The sequence below is a fragment of the Pseudophryne corroboree genome, chromosome 4 (genome assembly GCF_028390025.1).
Source record: "Pseudophryne corroboree isolate aPseCor3 chromosome 4, aPseCor3.hap2, whole genome shotgun sequence".
NCBI classification, from domain to species: domain Eukaryota; kingdom Metazoa; phylum Chordata; class Amphibia; order Anura; family Myobatrachidae; genus Pseudophryne; species Pseudophryne corroboree.
Genome location: NC_086447.1, coordinates 312,457,475 through 312,478,965, shown reverse-complemented (window position 1 = coordinate 312,478,965; position 21,491 = coordinate 312,457,475). Strand labels below are relative to the sequence as shown.

Here is a 21,491-nt window from a genome sequence, read left to right as displayed (position 1 = left end):
AGCAGCATTGACACATCTCTCGTTTTTCCGGCAGCAGCAGTAACTTGTCTGCGACTGTCAGTGTCAGTGAGTGACTGACTTGTAAGTAAGCTGCTGCAGCTTGCAGGGGAAAGAGAGGGGGAGCCAGACCAGGCTGAGGAGGAGCACTGTAATTGCAGTGAGTGCCATCAGGGGTGTTTGTTTGGTGCACACCACAACATCTGACAATGTATCTGCTTTATTAGGATTGGTACAAGGGTGAATATTTTATATTGCGTTGACCATTAATAGATGGTGCTAGACATGCCCAAACGGTGGTACTAGACACACCCCTCCAATGGTGCACCCCCTAATAAAATGCGCTGCGCACACCTGTGCCCTGTATTAAGTACCCTGGGCACCCCCAATGCCTTAGTCCAGCTATGCTCTGGGCCCCATAGCAGCTGTACCCCATGCACCTATTGTAGCTACATCCTTGGACCAGACCAGATGTTTTATCAATATTAAATTTAATTCAAATATTATTGACAGTACACAGTACGTTGACAGTCTTAATGAATACTGAATAGAAAGAACGGAAAGCAGAATGGCATGTCTGGAGCTGAAGCCTAGTCAGGACAAATGTTACTGGACAAGGCAGAATATATGCCTAGCGCAAATGTTCTCCGAACCATAAACACCAAATGGGCACATTATATGACAAATTTAACCACACAAATTAGCAAGTCTTCAACACAGGGGCACCACCATTTTGGCACCCCCTAAATTGCTAAATGTTGCCCCCTCAGGGGCAGCCCTTCAAGAAAGAAAGAAAGAAAGAAAGAAAGAAAGAAAGAAAGAAAGAAAGAAAGAAAGAAAGAAAGATATCCAGGGGGGCAGAAATAAATGAAGTGGGAGGTGAGAAGGGCGCAGGAATGATCCCAGAAGGGGAGCCAGCCCACAGTAAATAGACACACACTGTAGTAGCTTGAGCTAGGTGCAGGACAGATGTGGACCCTACAGGTGGGCAAAGAAGGGCTGTCCATGGTAAGCTGGCAAGCCTAGATGTTGGCTGCACTGCACCTTGTGATCCAGTACATTGACTAGTGATTCTCACATAATTAGGGGGGGGGGGAGAGGGTAGTGATCCACCCTCTTGCCTTCACCCCTATACCGACACCTATGCTTCCACATATTGTGCAACAGCTAAGTGGATTTTCCATTCTATCTATTGAATTCTGACCCATTTGGTATGGAATTTGATTGGATACCATGTTCCCCTTATTGGTCATACACACTACAATATCAACCTACAGTAATATGGTCAAAATGAATCAAACTGGTCAACATCATCTATGGACATATTATCTATAGCCACAGGATAGTCACCTACCTTGGCTCTTCGACCTACAAAGTGGAAACCGGAAGTGTGTAATTATACACTGTCTATTAAATAATTTAAAATATTACACCTCACCACTAATAATATTACCACAGTTTAGGTAACTGTTTCATTTTTTACTGATATTAAAATATTATTTTAGCCTGCTATGAAAAATAATTATGTTTCTGTTGAGTAGCCTATTGCTAGAACCTGCAGGGTTAATTATGCACCTTCAAAAGCAATAAATTAACAACATTGTGGATTAATTGCTGCTGTAATCTCTTAGATAATGACACTTAAATTGTAAGTAATGATTTCACACAGACACATTCCTGGTTTTGTTGTTGCATTTCACGGTTTTAGTGGCCTGATAGAAAAGCAAAACCAGATGCCACCTCTTAAAATATGTATGAGCTACTGAGTAGCTAAAGCTTCCTTACTCTTCAACACAAAAAGATTATGTACAATTTTAGCCCGTTCAGCCAGAGACAACAAAATAGTCATCAATTATTCACAGGTCAATCGGACTGATGTGAAGAAAAAAAAATCCCTGGCAAAGCAACTTGTTCAAGGATACAAAAGCTTCAGGTCTAAAATTCTTTCAGGGAATATTAAGCAAAGATCAATCAAGGGTGTATGAAGGATGACAAGCAAAAGGACACCTCCTCAGAAAGAAGCTGATGGCTCTCTATTTCTTTTTTCGGGTAAAGTAATTTATTTGACCAAGCTGCTTTGTGTGTGTGTGTGTGTGTGTGTGTGTGTGTGTGTGTGTGTGTTGACAACTGTGATTCAAACTTTAGACAGAGGAGCTCAGTAGAAATCAGAGAGGATTAGTTTGTGATTTAAACAGTACATAGGGATTATCTGTCCTGATGACAGTAAGATGCATCATTCTTCAAATGGTGAGTGCCGCCGGTGGTTTTATAACCCTTTTATTTATTAATAGGTAGGTTGCATTCATGTCTTTACAGGTTTGCACCATTTTTTTGTTTAATAATATCAACAAGACTTAAGAACATTGTATTATGTGTAGATAATAAAATAGTTATTAGTACAATAATTAGTTTTGTTCTGTAACTACTGAGCTGTCAGTGAGTGTAATATGTGCAAGCGGTGACACACAAGGAGCAGACAAGCCATATACAGGTGGTCTATGAGAAAGATTGGTGCACTAATGCATGTTACTCTGTATGTCTGATACCTGATATTACAGGCAAAGGGACATACATTTCAGTGTAATGTTATACTCTGGCCCATACTATGTACTGCTTTACTTCTTGGTCACTATTCATAGACATGACGTGCATTTTACATATCCCACGTATGTCTCCTTGGTAAAGGTATACATATTTAGTAATGTAGAAGTATTTTGTGGGAAAAAAAGTGAATTCAACTTTTACATAAAATCTGCCTGTAAAATCTGATTATTTATTTAAATCCACATTTTTTTATTATTAATTTTTTGTAATATGATTATTTAGTAATTTAAACAGTTAAAATCAACATATTTTACACTTTACATCAATTTCCCCTATTGCCCTGAATTCAGGTGTATTCTGTACTGAACACATTTATTTACATTCTGGTAGGATGACAATTGGTACCTTGCAAAAGTAAAATGTATATTAATATTTAGGGTAAGCATTATTCTGCGTCTTTTTTTCACAATATGGTGCAAATGTCATAAATAAAAACACAAACACAGGTGGATTTGTAAGGGTTCCGGTATAAAATATAGATAGTGTCTAGTTAGACAGTCAATAGATAGACACCATATGTTAGACAGATATTAGGTCAACAGGGTCAAAAGGTCGACATGAAAAAGGTAGACAGTACAAAAGATCGACAGGGTCAAAAGGTCGACATGGTCAAAAGGTCGACATGAAAATTGTCGACATGAAAAAGGTAGACACCATGTTTTTTAAATTTTTGTGGTTTGTGTGGATAGTTTTGTCATCTGAGACCCCCAATTGTAAAAAAGCATACCCTTGCGGGGCTCACTTCGCTTGCCACGCTTCGGGCTCGATGGCTCGCCACAAGGTTTATAACCAACTCTATGCCGACATGGATAGAGAAGGTATGAAATAGTCCAAAAACATGTCACATTTAAAAAAAAAACATTTGTCTATCTTTTTTATGTCAACCATTTTTCATGTCGACCTTTTGACCCTGTCGACCTATTGACCCTGTCGACCTAATGTCTGTCTAACATATGGTGTCTATCTATTGACTGTCTAACTAGACACTGTCTATCTATCAACCGGATACCATTTGTAAGTATATACACACATTTACACAGACACACACATACCAGTATATGATTTTTTGAATTCAATTACTATTTTTTTTTTATTTCATGGCCATAAATGTTCTTATAACCAGTATATCTACAGCTGTACATTTTTGGCATGCGCAGTGAATGTTTATGTATTAAAAATGCAAGATGCACTATTACACTAATTCTCTTACCACAATACACACTTGTGTCACAACTCATTATTTTCAGCATAACTGGTACCTGTTTATGAGATGAAAGGATGACCACACACAGGTATAGTGGTCGTCTTCCAGACTTGCCCACATACCTGATAAGTATCAGACTATGGGGCCCATTTATCATTAAATATTTGCGGCTTATTCCCGAAACATAAATATTTAGTTTCACCTGCATATATCTCCATACTTGCCTACTTTTGAAAAAGCATTTCAGGGAGATGTGAAAGTAACACCTATCATCAGTGCGGACGTATACTGCTACATCTGAGAGGCGTGTCATGAAAATGACTTACATCCAAATGTAAATGTGCCCCAAAGTTAATAAGATCTACTTTGAAGAAAAGACACTGATATTTTGCAGGATTTGTTTGTGTATTGTGTTTTACAAGAGGTTCCATATACTGTAAGTGGCTACGAGAAACTTTATTTAAAATGCATGTAGCCATAGGGATCATCGTGCCTTAAAGTTATAACCAATTCAGGTAAATGGCACTGATGATCCCATTTGAATGTATATATTTCTGATTTCTCTCCCCCCCCCCCCCAAGAATGTAAAAGCTATATAATAGGGGTAAGGTGCAATTAGGGAGATTGCTGGTCTATTCAGGGAGTCAGGGAGATTGCTAATATGTCAGGGAGTCTCCTGCAGAATGAGGTAGGTTAGACAACTATGGGGGTGATTCAGACCTGATCGCTGCTTTGCGTTTTCGCACAGCAGGCGATCAACAATTAACTGCGAATGCGTATGCACCACAATGCACACGCACATCGCCAAACAGCAATAGGCATCGCCGGTCAGCGACAGGCTGGTGCGAAGAATTCTAATCGCACAGCCATTCGCATGCTGATTGACAAGAGGAGACAATTAGTGGGTGGTAACAAAACATTTTCTGGGAGTGTCAGGAAAAAGGCAGGTGTGCCCAAGCGTTTTCTGGGAGGGTGTGTGATGTCAGCTCCGGACCTGATCAGTCTGTTCTGATCGCACTATAGGAGTAAGTCCTGGGCTGCGCACACACTGCACACACAGGGCAAATCATTCAATAGTGAGTGAGCTGCGAACGGATTTGCAGCTGTCCGCTGACTGAGTTTTTTTTAGCAGTTTGGCGTACACAGATGCGATCGCACACTTGTACGGCAAATATACACTCCCCTTGGGCGGCGACTATCTGATCGCAGAACAACAATTTTAGCAGCCTAGTTATCAGGTCTGAATTAGGCCCTATGTGTATTCAATACTTGCTGCGATCAGTCCATTCACACCTGTAGCAGCAATACCCATAGGTTTCTATGGGGGATGCAATGCTTCCAGATTTACTAAGCTCTAGAATACAAAGCATTCCCGAGCTTGGCCCCCACAGCTATTGCCATCTGTGCATAGCCTATGGGCTATACTGCGCATAATCAGCCGGCAGGGGGTTCTCCCGAAACCTTCCCAGCAATGGCCGAGGCGCATGCGTAGGTGTACCATTACCACTCTGAGCACACAGCTGGATCCTACAGGTGCTCAATACATTTTGCCGGAATAATCACATACTGCAATGTAATTCTGGACACAATGGCATTGCGTACAGTATATCCTTGGGATTATTATAAGGCATTACAGTTATTTTGGGACTACATACACTGTGATAGTTGCAGCCCCAGTGGTGGTGCTACCCAGGGATGTGCGGTGAGGTAAATGGCTTAGGAGGCACTGGCTAGTACCAGAGCCAGATTTACACACAATATATGAGCCAAAGGGTGCGTGTGGGCATTATACACAGGTGCAGGAGTAGCAGTATATACATGTGGGCATTATACACAAGTGCAGCAGTATATACTGCTGGAAATTTGGTGAGTTTTGATCAGAGATGTGCAGAAAAGACAGGCTGCCATAGACCTTTTACTCCAGAGGTTGACTAAAAAAATGATTAGAATAATACAAAGAAGATATTTCTAATATATTCTTTGTATTATTCATATACTTTATAAAGTCAAAACTCTGGCGTATAACAGGAAAGGCTCTGCCTCACCTCACCGCACGTCACTGGTGCAAATGTAGGGGCAAACTAAAACACTGAATCGGTGACATAAGGGGAGATTAAACAAAATGTAGACAGAGTTAATGTGGAGAGAGATAAAGTACCAACCGATCAGCTACTAATACCCATTTCACATTATTATTGGCATGTATACACAATCTACAGTATGCTGGGTGCAACATATCCATCTAAACCTAGCATTCAATTGCTGTCTGCACGTTATATCCGAGCACAGAAATGAGCCTACATGCACACGATACTCCCATCAGTCCTGTGCGATCGCTTGGTCTCTGCCCAGATGTCATCCAGAAATAGTGATCCATCAACTTATAGATAGAACCATCTTTGCTTTCATTCTCTGCGTCTGTATGCATGGTGCGACATGTGTGCAGTTAGTGGTTGCTTTATACAGTGCATGCGCACCTATCTGTTCGATATATACACATTAAGGGCCTAATTCAGGCTTGATCGCAAAAGCAAATTCTTTCTCTAATGGGCAAAACCATATGCACTGCAGGTGGCGCAGATATAACATGTGCAGAAAGAGTTAGATTTGAGTGGGTTATTTTGTTTCTGTGCAGGGTAAATACTGGCTGCTTTATTTTTACACTGCAATTTACATTTCAGTTTGAACACACCCCACCCAAATCTAACTCTCTCTGCACATGTTATATCTGCCCCACCTGCACTGCCTATTAGACACACATTTTGCTGTTGCTATCATGTCTGAATTAGGCCCTAAGATCTTTGCCTCATTCAGAATCAGCCCCAAGTCTTCTTAATGCATGGATTTCCAAAAGCTGCAAAACACTGAAATTCCTCCTGCTTCCATTTTGTGCTGTTTTCTTAGCTTGTACGATTTTATGCTGTGATCAACTACATACTGTAGGTACTTTAATCATGAAATATATTTTCTTAAATATTTAATTATGTTATGTAAGTATTCATTTCCTAATTATTAGATATATATTAGTAAAAGTGCTATACATTCCTCATTGTACAGTGAAAGGGTTTCTAATACCCCTTTTACACCCCCTGAAATATCCTGGGTATTTGCAGGGGAGAGCGCAATCTCGGATTGCAGGTGGTGTAAAAGGGTCCCCTCTCCAAAACCCCATGACTATTTTCCCGGGAATCCAACCCGGCAATCAACCAGGGCTGGACGTGGGTAAGACTCTGGTAGGACCCGGTGTAAATTGGTAAACCGGGTTATCCGACCCGGTACCCATTTCCAGCATGGCAGACCTCCCAAACTGCAGTGTCCAGCGGGCAGTCAGGAAGCTGGGGGTCACGGCGCATGCTGTCTTTTCAGACAGCAGCACCATGCTGGCTGCCATTCAGCGTCTGAGGCTGGGGACATGGCGAATCCTGTTTATGCAGACCGTAGCGCTGCATCGGGTGCCCAGCAGCACTGGAGGCTGGGGGCAGCACAACAGCTTCCAGATTGCTGGGCTTGCCCCCAGCATGACTCACCAAAGTCCCGATCTGCCGGGTTTCCCGGCGCTTGGAGATGACGTCACCTCTAAGCTCTGGCCTAAAAGATAAACAAGAAAAAGAGACCAATCTGTGCGCAACAGGATTAATTTCTAAAATATAGTATTTTTATTAATAATCCAAAATATGGATAGAAAAAAATTAAAATATAATGTATATAAAAAAATACACAGTATACACTATATAATTCAGAAGTGACCTAACAGTAATGTTGAACAATTTGTAGCAAATTTTAAACCATCTGGATCATAAAAGAACATGTAATAATGCCACAATCACTCTAAACTTAACTCGTGATATAATCACAATAAGATCCCTTAATAAAAATCACACTGCAGTACACTGATTCATTAACCATAAAATGTCCACATATGCTGGCCAGCCTGTAATTAAATGAGGTGTGTTACACCTATAGGTTCATCCAAGGAATCAGTTGTTTTGTATAATTAATGTCTATACCACAGTACTTTGATTAAAACGAAAAAAAGAAAGAAAGAGAACCATATAGTTGAACCATTTGTATGCCATGCAATTGGGTACCGTCGGTATATAACAAGTGCCTCCTCTTTGCTGAAAGTTAAATATCCTCCCCGTGCCACTGATGTAAGGAGCTATTTAGTGGGGATATTTTTTTTTTTGTAGAGTAACCGTCTCTGACACTTGTACTTGTGCTGGTTCACTAGCTGGAATCACCCAAGACCTCCGTTATCTGTATTCCACGTACCGGCATTCACTGCATCGCCCGGTTACCACCCAAATAGTGCGGCTGGAATATCCTTAACAGCCGGTGTCCAAAACACGTTGATACACGGAGTCCCTTTGCAGCGGGTTTAGGGTGTAGTAATTACCCAGCAATTACGGCAGTGGTGGCTGACATTCACCGTACTGCCTGGAAGCTATTCAGCTAGCACGGCTGATTTTACCTTTTAGAGCCGGAGTCCAATATACCGAGATGTGTAGAGTCCCTTGTTGCAGGTTCAGAAATGTTCAAATACCCTAGTGATTAGGGCAATAGTAGATGATCCAAATACAGAGGTCACTCCAGAGCTAATACCTAACGCGTTTCTCGACCATTAGCCCCGGTCGTTTCATCAGAGGTAGATAGAGGGAAGTTCCCCTCTAGCCATATTTAAAGCCCCAGACTAATTATCAAATAAAAACAGCTGCTAGCCTTATTCAACTCTGACAGAGAGGGAGACGCTGAGCTCGGAGTGAGCGGCGGGGAGAGGTCAAAGAGTTGAATAAGGCTAGCAGCTGTTTTTATTTGATAATTAGTCTGGGGCTTTAAATATGGAACAGTACTTGTTCCATCACAGGGGTTTGGTATATTACATTGACAATGACCATGTCAACATTCATGGTGTTGCCACAACAATGCTGACACATTCGGCATGTTGACATTGATGAAATGATGACATGGTCATAATGTAAACAATTCATTTATAATGTATCCTTTACCCTAACCCCTAAACCTAACCCTACTGTCGATATTTTCAGTATGCTGACATTTTGTCCATGTCAACATCACAGCTGTTTAAATTCTGGTGTCAACATTATAGAAATGTAGAATTTGATAGCAGATAAGAACCACTTGGCATCTAGATCCCCTATGAATGCTGCCAGTGATTGTCTACGATGTGACTGCATTCCCATCACAATGATGTGTCATGGGTTTGATGTTAACCAGGATTTTGTTGGTGTGGAGTTTGTATGTTTTTAATGTATTCATGTGGGTGTTCTGGATTCCTTCCACCTCCAAACACATACTGTACCAGTAGTGTAACTGACCTGTGATTACATTAACTGTAGTGTGTGTACAGTATATGTGTGTATCTTATGATGAAACTAATCTTAATGTGTGTGTCTGTGTGCTGAGGAATCTAGACTGTAAACCTCACTGGGGCAAGGAAACTTAAAATTGGTTGGCCATTCTCTGTAAGGCTCTGCGTAACATGTATGCGCTATTTAAGTAACTGTATATGTTACTGATAATACATATATACAAGTAATAATATATCTTTGCTGCAGCCAAGATAGCTGGAGGCAGATTTTATGGTCTGGCCACCCCTAGGCACATTATTGGTGCCCCCCATCATGTCACTGCCCCCTTAATGTCAAGGCCAATCCCATAGCCCTCAGACCTGCAAACAGTCCCAACCTCACCCTACCACTACCTCCCTCACCACGATTTGCTGCCCATTGTTACACCCCGTCAGTTGCAAAATAAAAGAATAAAAAAACAAGTTGTAATAACAAAAAAAAAATTGGAAAATCACCTGGCATCATCAGCCTCCCCCCCCCCCCTAGCAAGTGCTCACATGCCTAGTAGGAAACCCACCACTGAGGATAGCAGGTTACCAGGTATGGTGATGGCGAATGGGATGTTAAATATGTGTGTGGGTATAATCTGGGATGGCATGGAGCCCTAGGGATGACAGTTTCCTCTGAATGACAGGGTAGCAGATTCCATTTTCTCCAGTGGCACCCATATAATTAAACAAGTACCAACATAGATACTATCTAACCAGTGATCTCACAGTCCATATAAAGCTCATACATACAGTACAGTGACTGATATAATTACATGTGAGCCAGCTGTACAAGAAGCCAGGCCCTCCCCTTCCACTCAGCTCCCGGGACACTAGAAATCCCCCAGTGGAATAGGGTTTCTATAGAAACATGGCAATGCATGATGTACAACACCCAGGTGATAAAATATGCTTTTCATTACATAAGCACTAATGAGAGGCCTGCTCTCCCTACATCAGCTAGTGCACTTTCTGTACTTGTCCAGCATTGTAGCCCTTCAATGGCAGCAGGTCAGCACTAACAATGGTCTCTGGTGGTCTGTACATGATGGAGCAGAGGTGGAAATGACTGAGGAGTAAGGGCCAGAACATGGACCCAGCTGTCTGTCTGATACGTGCTCCGTGCCCATGGCAGATCTCAGGGAAAAGAAGTGGCCGCCGCCGCCTGTAGCACAGAGGCGCTCATTCAGTGTGCCCATCCAGATCACCATGCAGGGCAGCCGCAGGCGCTGCAGCAGGTGAGAGCCTCCGTCACGGCTATTGCACTACTGCGATTCCTCATCTCTCATAACCTAAATTTCCCGTCAGAACTTTACAAAGTGCGATTTGTTATGTTCTCTGGGTGTGGTTTTAGTCATTATTGCAGTTGAAAGGGGTTTGTTTGTACTCAAATCTATGTATGTACTGTACTATCTATGCAGTCTGCGTGTATCTGGCGAAGTCTTACCTGGGAATATTATCTTCAGGAACAAGTTTCGTTTTGGAGAATCCGTGTGTTAGTATAACTCCAGAAACGGCTACCTATGTGTTATAGTTATATGTTTACTTTACAGTTCAGACAGGTTTTTTATTTTATTTTGTTCTTAGGTTTATTTCTGTCATTATTTAATACGGCACAAGTGCATGTACTGTATGGTAACATTGCATAGAGAAAAGGACACAGAGTTACACTGTCAAACTTTTATGCTTTAAGGAAAACGGAGAGTGGATGGGGAAAAGGAGGATAGGACAGGTTGATGAGCTGAGCAGGCAATTTTAATAGTAAACGTGTATATTGATACATTAATTGCATAATTCTTTAATGGGCATGTTGATTACTATATATAGATAGAATATAGATAGATAGTGAGAAACCCCCCCCCAAACTGTCTAATTTTTTTTCTTACAGAGCCAAATGCAAATATTACAATCCCTGAATGAATTTATTTAAGGGTGGCAGCAACAAATATGAAAGAATTCAAGCAATCCTTTATTTCTTATTGCTGAGATATGCATCCAGTGGTGCTGAGGGGGGGAGCAGGTACTATTTGCCCAGGCCAAGTGTCATTGTCGTCTCAGCTGCTGCAGGTATTCTCCTCAGCTCAGCAATTGTTGCTGTGTGCTGGGCTGCAGTGTGCCAATGAGTACTATTTTTTCTGTATTTTTTATCTTAGCGTGCAGGGCCACGCCTCCTGTGGTTAGGCCATGCCCCCTGAAAAGTACCTGGGCCCGGCCAAGCTTTATACTGCCCTGTATGCAGCAATAAGAAATTATAATTATGCCCCCAGTTGTTCGGTTCTCTGGTGTTGATTTTAAAACTCAAATCAACATAATACTTTTTAGTACTGTACCATAGTAAGCAGCATTAATGATTTCACAGAGTTGAAGTCTAAGGAGGAAGGGTGGACCTTGCACAATACAGTGAACTGTGTCAACAAGGAAAGGTCCATTTCACTAGAGACGATGGTGACTTGCTTTCGAATTCCCTAGAATTTGTGAGTCTGTGTGATATTCAGGGCGAGGTGTGCATACTGCCGATATCGGACGTAGTGGAGCAATCCTTTGCTACTGCACACTGTGGATGCATCCCAATTGTGTCTGTACAGAGTTGCAGTCATTTCATGTGCATGCAGGGAGAACTGTATTGAAAATATAGTGTGTGTTCCTGGGCGGTGACAGGAAGGTGTCTCAGCGCACGCGCACAGAGATTGCATTGCGGGTGTGTCGGTGAAGGGTTTGTGTACACAAGCGCTAACTACTCACATAGGAGACTATGGGCCTGATTCAGTAATGTATGCAATGCCGATATTTACACAGTTGAGCGATTATCAGCATGTGCATGCATCATGGTCACACTGTGCACTCAACACAGTACTTTAGCTCACAGTGAAGATCTATCCGAAAAGTGATTGACAGGTGGGGACTGTTTGGATGAGGTAACGGCGAGTGGTGGCAAAAATGAAGGTGTATCACAACCATTTAGGCAGGATCCGGTCTTTAGTTCGACAGCACTTAGGTCGACACTCATTAAGTCGACCACTATTGGTCGACATGCATTAGGTCGACATGGTCAATAGGTCAACATGGTCACTAAGTCGACATGAGTTTTACAAAATGTTTCCAATTTTTGAACTTTTTCATACTTAACGATCAACATGGACTACGATTGGGAATAGTAACCTATGCTACCGCAGTGGTAGCGGAGCGAGGTAGCTTGCCCAAAAATGGCAAGCGAAGTGAGACATGCAAAGGGATACGGTGCACTAATTGGGGTTCCCAATCACATTGCGAAGAAAATGACACAATTAAAAAACAAAACAAAAAACTCATGTCGACCTTTATCCATGTCGACCTTTATCCATGTTGACCTAATGACCATATCGACCTATTTCAGGTGTCGACCTAGTCACTTCGACCAATAGTGGTCGACCTAATGACTGTTGACTTAGTTACTGTGGAACCTAGGATCCACATCCCATTTAGGTGCATATCACAACATATAACTGCAATCCCATGTTGGGAAAACATGGCGCCAGGATCCCAGTTCCTGCATCCATACTGAGCAACTATAGGGTCACTCAGATGTTATAGAAGGAACTTTGTTGTCTGCAAAGCCACCGGCAGCTGTCTCAACACATTTCTAGGTGGCTGCAGCATTAATATATACTCACATATCCGCTGCGTATGGGATCACAGCTGTGAATACATTAGCGTACACCTCTGAGTCAGGCCCTATGCACGAGAAACTGCACCGGCCATAATACTCACACATCCGCTGCGTATGGGATCACAGCTGTGAATACATTAGCAAACACCTCTGAGTGAGGCCCTATGCACGATAAACTGCACTGACCATAATACTGGTGCAACCTGCGATAGTGCAAAAGATGGTGATGTTTATGGACACACCAATCTCTATTACTGCGTGTATGGGCTCTCAGTGGGCATCTCAGTCCTTGCACATTTGGACCCACAGATGTACACAAGGGAAGGACTTTGTAACAGAATCAGCATAAAGTTACAGATGTACAACCACCATAAGCATAGGTGAAGACACTTCTGCGTCCACCTCTGAATCAGGCCTGCAGGGAGAATAGGTAAGTATGACATAATGCAGTCTCTCAATTATTGGTTTAGCCAACAAGATGGCTGCTTTAGTTGTGCATAAGTAACCTCAATGCCACGTTTAGAGTAGAGATGAGCGGGTTCGGTTCCTCGGAATCCGAACCCGCCCGAACTTCAGTTTTTTTTACATGGGGCCGAGCGACTCGGATCTTCCCGCCTTGCTCGGTTAACCCGAGCGCGCCCGAACGTCATCATCCTGCTGTCGGATTCTCGCGAGGCTCGGATTCTATCGCGAGACTCGGATTCTATATAAGGAGCCGCGCGTCGCCGCCATTTTCACACGTGCATTGAGATTGATAGGGAGAGGACGTGGCTGGCGTCCTCTCCGTTTAGAGTGACTAGTACTAGAGAGAGACACAAATTTTGGGGAGCATATAGGAGGAGTACTACTTGCTGCTGATAGTGTGACCAGTGACCAGTGCCACCAGTTTAATTAATCCGTTCTCTGCCTGAAAAAAAACGATACACAGTGTGACACAGTCACACATACCATATCTGTGCTCAGCCCAGTGTGCTGCATCATATACTGTATATCATTATCTGACTGCTGAGTGCTCACTGCTCACACAGCTTAATTGTGGGGGAGACTGGGGAGCAGTTATAGCAGGAGTACATATTTTAAGTACAGTGCACACTTTTGCTGCCAGAGTGCCACTGCCAGTGTGACTGACCAGTGACCACTGACCACCAGTATTGTGATTGTCTGCTGACCACCAGTATATTGTGATTGTCTGCCTGAAAAAGTTAAACACTCGTCGTGTGGTGTTTTTATAAACGCATTCTGCAGACAGTGTCCAGCAGGTCCGTCATTACTAATATATACCTGTCCGGCTGCAGTACTAGTGTGATATATATATATATTTTAATTTTATCTCATTATCATCCAGTCTATATTAGCAGCAGACACAGTACGGTAGTCCACGGCTGTAGCTACCTCTGTGTCGGCAGTCGCTCGTCCATCCATAATTGTATACCACCTACCCGTGGTTTTTTTTTTTCTATCTTCTTGATACTAGTAGCTTACTTTAGGAGTCTGCAGTGCTGACAGACAGTGTCCAGCAGATCCGTCATTACATAATATATACCTGTCCGGCTGCAGTACTAGTGTGATATATATATATTTTAATTTTATCTCATTATCATCCAGTCTATATTAGCAGCAGACACAGTACGGTAGTCCACGGCTGTAGCTACCTCTGTGTCGGCAGTCGCTCGTCCATCCATAATTGTATACCACCTACCCGTGGTTTTTTTTTTCTATCTTCTTGATACTAGTAGCTTACTTTAGGAGTCTGCAGTGCTGACAGATAGTGTCCAGCAGGTCCGTCATTACATAATATATACCTGTCCGGCTGCAGTACTAGTGTGATATATATATATATTTTAATTTTATCTCATTATCATCCAGTCTATATTAGCAGCAGACACAGTACGGTAGTCCACGGCTGTAGCTACCTCTGTGTCGGCAGTCGCTCGTCCATCCATAATTGTATACCACCTACCCGTGGTTTTTTTTTTTTTCTATCTTCTTGATACTAGTAGCTTACTTTAGGAGTCTGCAGTGCTGACAGACAGTGTCCAGCAGGTCCGTCATTACATAATATGTACCTGTCCGGCTGCAGTACTAGTGTGATATATATATATATTTTAATTTTATCTCATTATCATCCAGTCTATATTAGCAGCAGATACAGTACGGTAGTCCACGGCTGTAGCTACCTCTGTGTCGGCAGTCGCTCGTCCATCCATAAGTATACTAGTATCCATCCATCTCCATTGTTTACCTGAGGTGCCTTTTAGTTGTGCCTATTAAAATATGGAGAACAAAAATGTTGAGGTTCCAAAATTAGGGAAAGATCAAGATCGACTTCCACCTCGTGCTGAAGCTGCTGCCACTAGTCATGGCCGAGACGATGAAATGCCAGCAACGTCGTCTGCCAAGGCCGAAGCCCAATGTCATAGTACAGAGCATGTAAAATCCAAAACACCAAATATCAGTAAAAAAAGGACTCAAAAATCTAAAATAAAATTGTCGTCGGAGAAGCGTAAACTTGCCAATATGCCATTTACCACACGGAGTGGCAAGGAACGGCTGAGGCCCTGGCCTATGTTCATGGCTAGTGGTTCAGCTTCACATGAGGATGGAAGCACTCAGCCTCTCGCTAGAAAAATGAAAAGACTCAAGCTGGCAAAAGCACCGCAAAGAACTGTGCGTTCTTCGAAATCCCAAATTCACAAGGAGAGTCCAATTGTGTCGGTTGCGATGCCTGACCTTCCCAACACTGGACGTGAAGAGCATGCGCCTTCCACCATTTGCACGCCCCCTGCAAGTGCTGGAAGGAGCACCCGCAGTCCAGTTCCTGATAGTCAGATTGAAGATGTCAGTGTTGAAGTACACCAGGATGAGGAGGATATGGGTGTTGCTAGCGCTGGGGAGGAAATTGACAAGGAGGATTCTGATGGTGAGGTGGTTTGTTTAAGTCAGGCACCCGGGGAGACACCTGTTGTCCGTGGGAGGAATATGGCCGTTGACATGCCTGGTGAAAATACCAAAAAAATCAGCTCTTCGGTGTGGAAGTATTTCAACAGAAATGCGGACAACATTTGTCAAGCCGTGTGTTGCCTTTGTCAAGCTGTAATAAGTAGGGGTAAGGACGTTAACCACCTCGGAACATCCTCCCTTATACGTCACCTGCAGCGCATTCATCATAAGTCAGTGACAAGTTCAAAAACTTTGGGCGACAGCGGAAGCAGTCCACTGACCAGTAAATCCCTTCCTCTTGTAACCAAGCTCACGCAAACCACCCCACCAACTCCCTCAGTGTCAATTTCCTCCTTCCCCAGGAATGCCAATAGTCCTGCAGGCCATGTCACTGGCAATTCTGACGAGTCCTCTCCTGCCTGGGATTCCTCCGATGCATCCTTGCGTGTAACGCCTACTGCTGCTGGCACTGCTGTTGTTGCTGCTGGGAGTCGATGGTCATCCCAGAGGGGAAGTCGTAAGCCCACTTTTACTACTTCCACCAAGCAATTGACTGTCTAACAGTCCTTTGCGAGGAAGATGAAATATCACAGCAGTCATCCTTTTGCAAAGCGGATAACTGAGGCCTTGACAACTATGTTGGTGTTAGACGTGCGTCCGGTATCCGCCGTTAGTTCACAGGGAACTAGACAATTTCTTGAGGTAGTGTGCCCCCGTTACCAAATACCATCTAGGTTCCACTTCTCTAGGCAGGCGATACCGAGAATGTACACGGACGTCAGAAAAAGACTCACCAGTGTCCTAAAAAATGCAGTTGTACCCAATGTCCACTTAACCACGGACATGTGGACAAGTGGAGCAGGGCAGGGTCAGGACTATATGACTGTGACAGCCCACTGGGTAGATGTATGGACTCCCGCCGCAAGAACAGCAGCGGCGGCACCAGTAGCAGCATCTCGCAAACGCCAACTCTTTCCTAGGCAGGCTACGCTTTGTATCACCGGTTTCCAGAATACGCACACAGCTGAAAACCTCTTACGGCAACTGAGGAAGATCATCGCGGAATGGCTTACCCCAATTGGACTCTCCTGTGGATTTGTGGCATCGGACAACGCCAGCAATATTGTGTGTGCATTAAATATGGGCAAATTCCAGCACGTCCCATGTTTTGCACATACCTTGAATTTGGTGGTGCAGAATTTTTTAAAAAACGACAGGGGCGTGCAAGAGATGCTGTCGGTGGCCAGAAGAATTGCGGGACACTTTCGGCGTACAGGCACCACGTACAGAAGACTGGAGCAACACCAAAAACGCCTGAACCTGCCCTGCCATCATCTGAAGCAAGAAGTGGTAACGAGGTGGAATTCAACCCTATATATGCTTCAGAGGTTGGAGGAGCAGCAAAAGGCCATTCAAGCCTATACAATTCAGCACGATATAGGAGGTGGAATGCACCTGTCTCAAGCGCAGTGGAGAATGATTTCAACGTTGTGCAAGGTTCTGCTGCCCTTTGAACTTGCCACACGTGAAGTCAGTTCAGACACTGCCAGCCTGAGTCAGGTCATTCCCCTCATCAGGCTTTTGCAGAAGAAGCTGGAGACATTGAAGGAGGAGCTAACACGGAGCGATTCCGCTAGACATGTGGGACTTGTGGATGGAGCCCTTAATTCGCTTAACAAGGATTCACGGGTGGTCAATCTGTTGAAATCAGAGCACTACATTTTGGCCACCGTGCTCGATCCTAGATTTAAAACCTACCTTGGATCTCTCTTTCCGGCAGACACAAGTCTGCTGGGGTTCAAAGAACTGCTGGTGACAAAATTGTCAAGTCAAGCGGAACGCGACCTGTCAACATCTCCTCTTTCACATTCTCCCGCAACTGGGGGTGCGAGGAAAAGGCTCAGAATTCCGAGCCCACCCGTGGGCGGTGATGCAGGGCAGTCTGGAGCGACTGCTGATGCTGACATCTGGTCCGGACTGAAGGACCTGACAACGATTACGGACATGTCGTCTACTGTCACTGCATATGATTCTCTCCCCATTGAAAGAATGGTGGAGGATTATATGAGTGACCACATCCAAGTAGGCACGTCAGACAGTCCGTACTTATACTGGCAGGAAAAAGAGGCAATTTGGAGGCCCTTGCACAAACTGGCTTTATTCTACCTAAGTTGCCCTCCCACAAGTGTGTACTCCGAAAGAGTGTTTAGTGCCGCCGCTCACCTTGTCAGCAATCGGCGTACGAGGTTACTTCCAGAAAATGTGGAGAAGATGATGTTCATTAAAATGAATTATAATCAATTCCTCCGTGGAGACACTGACCAGCAGCAATTGCCTCCACAAAGTACACAGGGAGCTGAGATGGTGGATTCCAGTGGGGACGAATTGATAATCTGTGAGGAGGGGGATGTACACGGTGATATATCGGAGGATGATGATGAGGTGGACATCTTGCCTCTGTAGAGCCAGTTTGTGCAAGGAGAGATTAATTGCTTCTTTTTTGGTGGGGGTCCAAACCAACCCGTCATTTCAGTCACAGTCGTGTGGCAGACCCTGTCACTGAAATGATGGGTTGGTTAAAGTGTGCATGTCCTGTTTATACAACATAAGGGTGGGTGGGAGGGCCCAAGGACAATTCCATCTTGCACCTCTTTTTTCTTTCATTTTTCTTTGCGTCATGTGCTGTTTGGGGAGTGTTTTTTGGAAGGGCCATCCTGCGTGACACTGCAGTGCCACTCCTAGATGGGCCAGGTGTTTGTGTCAGCCACTAGGGTCGCTTAGCTTACTCACACAGCTACCTCATTGCGCCTCTTTTTTTCTTTGCGTCATGTGCTGTTTGGGGAGTGTTTTTTGGAAGGGCCATCCTGCGTGACACTGCAGTGCCACTCCTAGATGGGCCAGGTGTTTGTGTCGGCCACTAGGGTCGCTTAGCTTACTCACACAGCTACCTCATTGCGCCTCTTTTTTTCTTTGCGTCATGTGCTGTTTGGGGAGTGTTTTTTGGAAGGGCCATCCTGCGTGACACTGCAGTGCCACTCCTAGATGGGCCAGGTGTTTGTGTCGGCCACTAGGGTCGCTTAGCTTACTCACACAGCTACCTCATTGCGCCTCTTTTTTTCTTTGCGTCATGTGCTGTTTGGGGAGTGTTTTTTGGAAGGGCCATCCTGCGTGACACTGCAGTGCCACTCCTAGATGGGCCAGGTGTTTGTGTCGGCCACTAGGGTCGCTTAGCTTACTCACACAGCTACCTCATTGCGCCTCTTTTTTTCTTTGCGTCATGTGCTGTTTGGGGAGTGTTTTTTGGAAGGGCCATCCTGCGTGACACTGCAGTGCCACTCCTAGATGGGCCAGGTGTTTGTGTCGGCCACTAGGGTCGCTTAGCTTACTCACACAGCTACCTCATTGCGCCTCTTTTTTTCTTTGCGTCATGTGCTGTTTGGGGAGTGTTTTTTGGAAGGGCCATCCTGCGTGACACTGCAGTGCCACTCCTAGATGGGCCAGGTGTTTGTGTCGGCCACTAGGGTCGCTTAGCTTACTCACACAGCTACCTCATTGCGCCTCTTTTTTTCTTTGCGTCATGTGCTGTTTGGGGAGTGTTTTTTGGAAGGGCCATCCTGCGTGACACTGCAGTGCCACTCCTAGATGGGCCAGGTGTTTGTGTCGGCCACTAGGGTCGCTTAGCTTACTCACACAGCTACCTCATTGCGCCTCTTTTTTTCTTTGCGTCATGTGCTGTTTGGGGAGTGTTTTTTGGAAGGGCCATCCTGCGTGACACTGCAGTGCCACTCCTAGATGGGCCAGGTGTTTGTGTCGGCCACTAGGGTCGCTTAGCTTACTCACACAGCTACCTCATTGCGCCTCTTTTTTTCTTTGCGTCATGTGCTGTTTGGGGAGTGTTTTTTGGAAGGGCCATCCTGCGCGACACTGCAGTGCCACTCCTAGATGGGCCAGGTGTTTGTGTCGGCCACTAGGGTCGCTTAGCTTACTCACACAGCTACCTCATTGCGCCTCTTTTTTTCTTTGCGTCATGTGCTGTTTGGGGAGTGTTTTTTGGAAGGGCCATCCTGCGTGACACTGCAGTGCCACTCCTAGATGGGCCAGGTGTTTGTGTCGGCCACTAGGGTCGCTTAGCTTACTCACACAGCTACCTCATTGCGCCTCTTTTTTTCTTTGCGTCATGTGCTGTTTGGGGAGTGTTTTTTGGAAGGGCCATCCTGCGTGACACTGCAGTGCCACTCCTAGATGGGCCAGGTGTTTGTGTCGGCCACTAGGGTCGCTTAGCTTAGTCATCCAGCGACCTCGGTGCAAATTTTAGGACTAAAAATAATATTGTGAGGTGTGAGGTGTTCAGAATAGACTGAAAATGAGTGGAAATTATGGTTTTTGAGGTTAATAATACTTTGGGATCAAAATGACCCCCAAATTCTATGATTTAAGCTGTTTTTTAGTGTTTTTTGAAAAAAACACCCGAATCCTAAACACACCCGAATCCGACAAAAAAAATTCGGTGAGGTTTTGCCAAAACGCGGTCGAACCCAAAACACGGCCGCGGAACCGAACCCAAAACCAAAACACAAAACCCGAAAAATTTCAAGTGCACATCTCTAGTTTAGAGGTTGAGGCACTATTATGGTTTTTTTTTACTACTGCATATAAAGAGGGCTTACTGTTACGACTGTTAAAATGGCTACATGTAGGTTCTAGGTTAACAGAAATATTTATTCTATCATAGGAGTTGATCAATATTCTAATGTAATTACAGTTATATCAAGATAAATCCAGGGACAGCATGAGAGATCTCCTTGTAGACAGAAGAGTGTATGTACAGTCTACTCACATTGGTTTGCATGTTGGCTCTAGATAAAACACACATAGTCTTCGGCCTGGTATTGTATAAGCTTTGCATATAGTTCTTTAAAGATGAAAGCGGAGTCTTCATGATCCTAAATGTGCTACTAAAGATAGGCATTGTGTCGAGGTGTACATGTCTTTTAAAGAATTTATGTCGATGTGGAAAAAAAATACCCTGGTTTGTTCTTCAACAAATGACAGTATCTATAGCCATAAAACTTTAACCAGTATATTATGTGACACATTTCATAGTTACTCTAGTCCATGGAAACCACAGTTGCTGCATAATATATTCAACAAAGGCTATGTCTAAATGGAGAAAATATATTTCTCTTTCATTCCTGGAGACCCTGGTATATAGAGTGCTGTGTAGGAGCTTGCACACTTTCAAATTTACCTCCAAAACCTGAAGTCCCTCCCCTCTGTAACATGGATGCCGGCCAGTGAAGCTTCAGTCTTTTCCAAGTGCCCACAGGAGCTAGGCAGTTTTATAATGGCTGTTTCTGGCAGCTGCTATTCTTATAAAATCTATTATTATTATTTGTTTTAAAGCTTCTACACTTTTGTTGGCATCTGCACAGGGGAAGGGGTCTCTGGTACTGCCAGTAATGACAAGCACCCCTGTGCCCTTGTGTTATCAAGCATTAGATCATGCACCCATGGAGCAGCATAAAGTTAAGTTCTCCTGTCTATTATTGAAAAGGAGATGATTATATTGATCCCCCCCTTCCTCGGTGGAGTGGAGTTTAGAGGAATGGAGTATAGAGTGAAAGATAAGGTAGAGCAACGCACTAGGGCTAGTGAATGCAAGTAGTAATAAGTTGGGCATGTGTGTAGTGGGTGGTTGTAAATCAGCACTTAATGTTCTTAACAAGTGAACAGACAAATACGAT

General features: G+C 43.9%; 1 protein-coding gene across 1 annotated transcript in view; it reads left to right on the top strand.

The window, feature by feature from the left end:
• Positions 1-1,933: 1,933 nt before the first annotated feature.
• Positions 1,934-21,491, top strand: part of KCNMB3 (potassium calcium-activated channel subfamily M regulatory beta subunit 3) — a 48,704-nt gene continuing 29,146 nt past the window's right edge. The window contains exon 1 of the mRNA XM_063919615.1: positions 1,934-2,046. Coding sequence (XP_063775685.1) covers positions 1,986-2,046 — 61 coding nt within the window. The 5' untranslated portion in view covers positions 1,934-1,985. The remainder of the gene's footprint in view (positions 2,047-21,491) is intronic.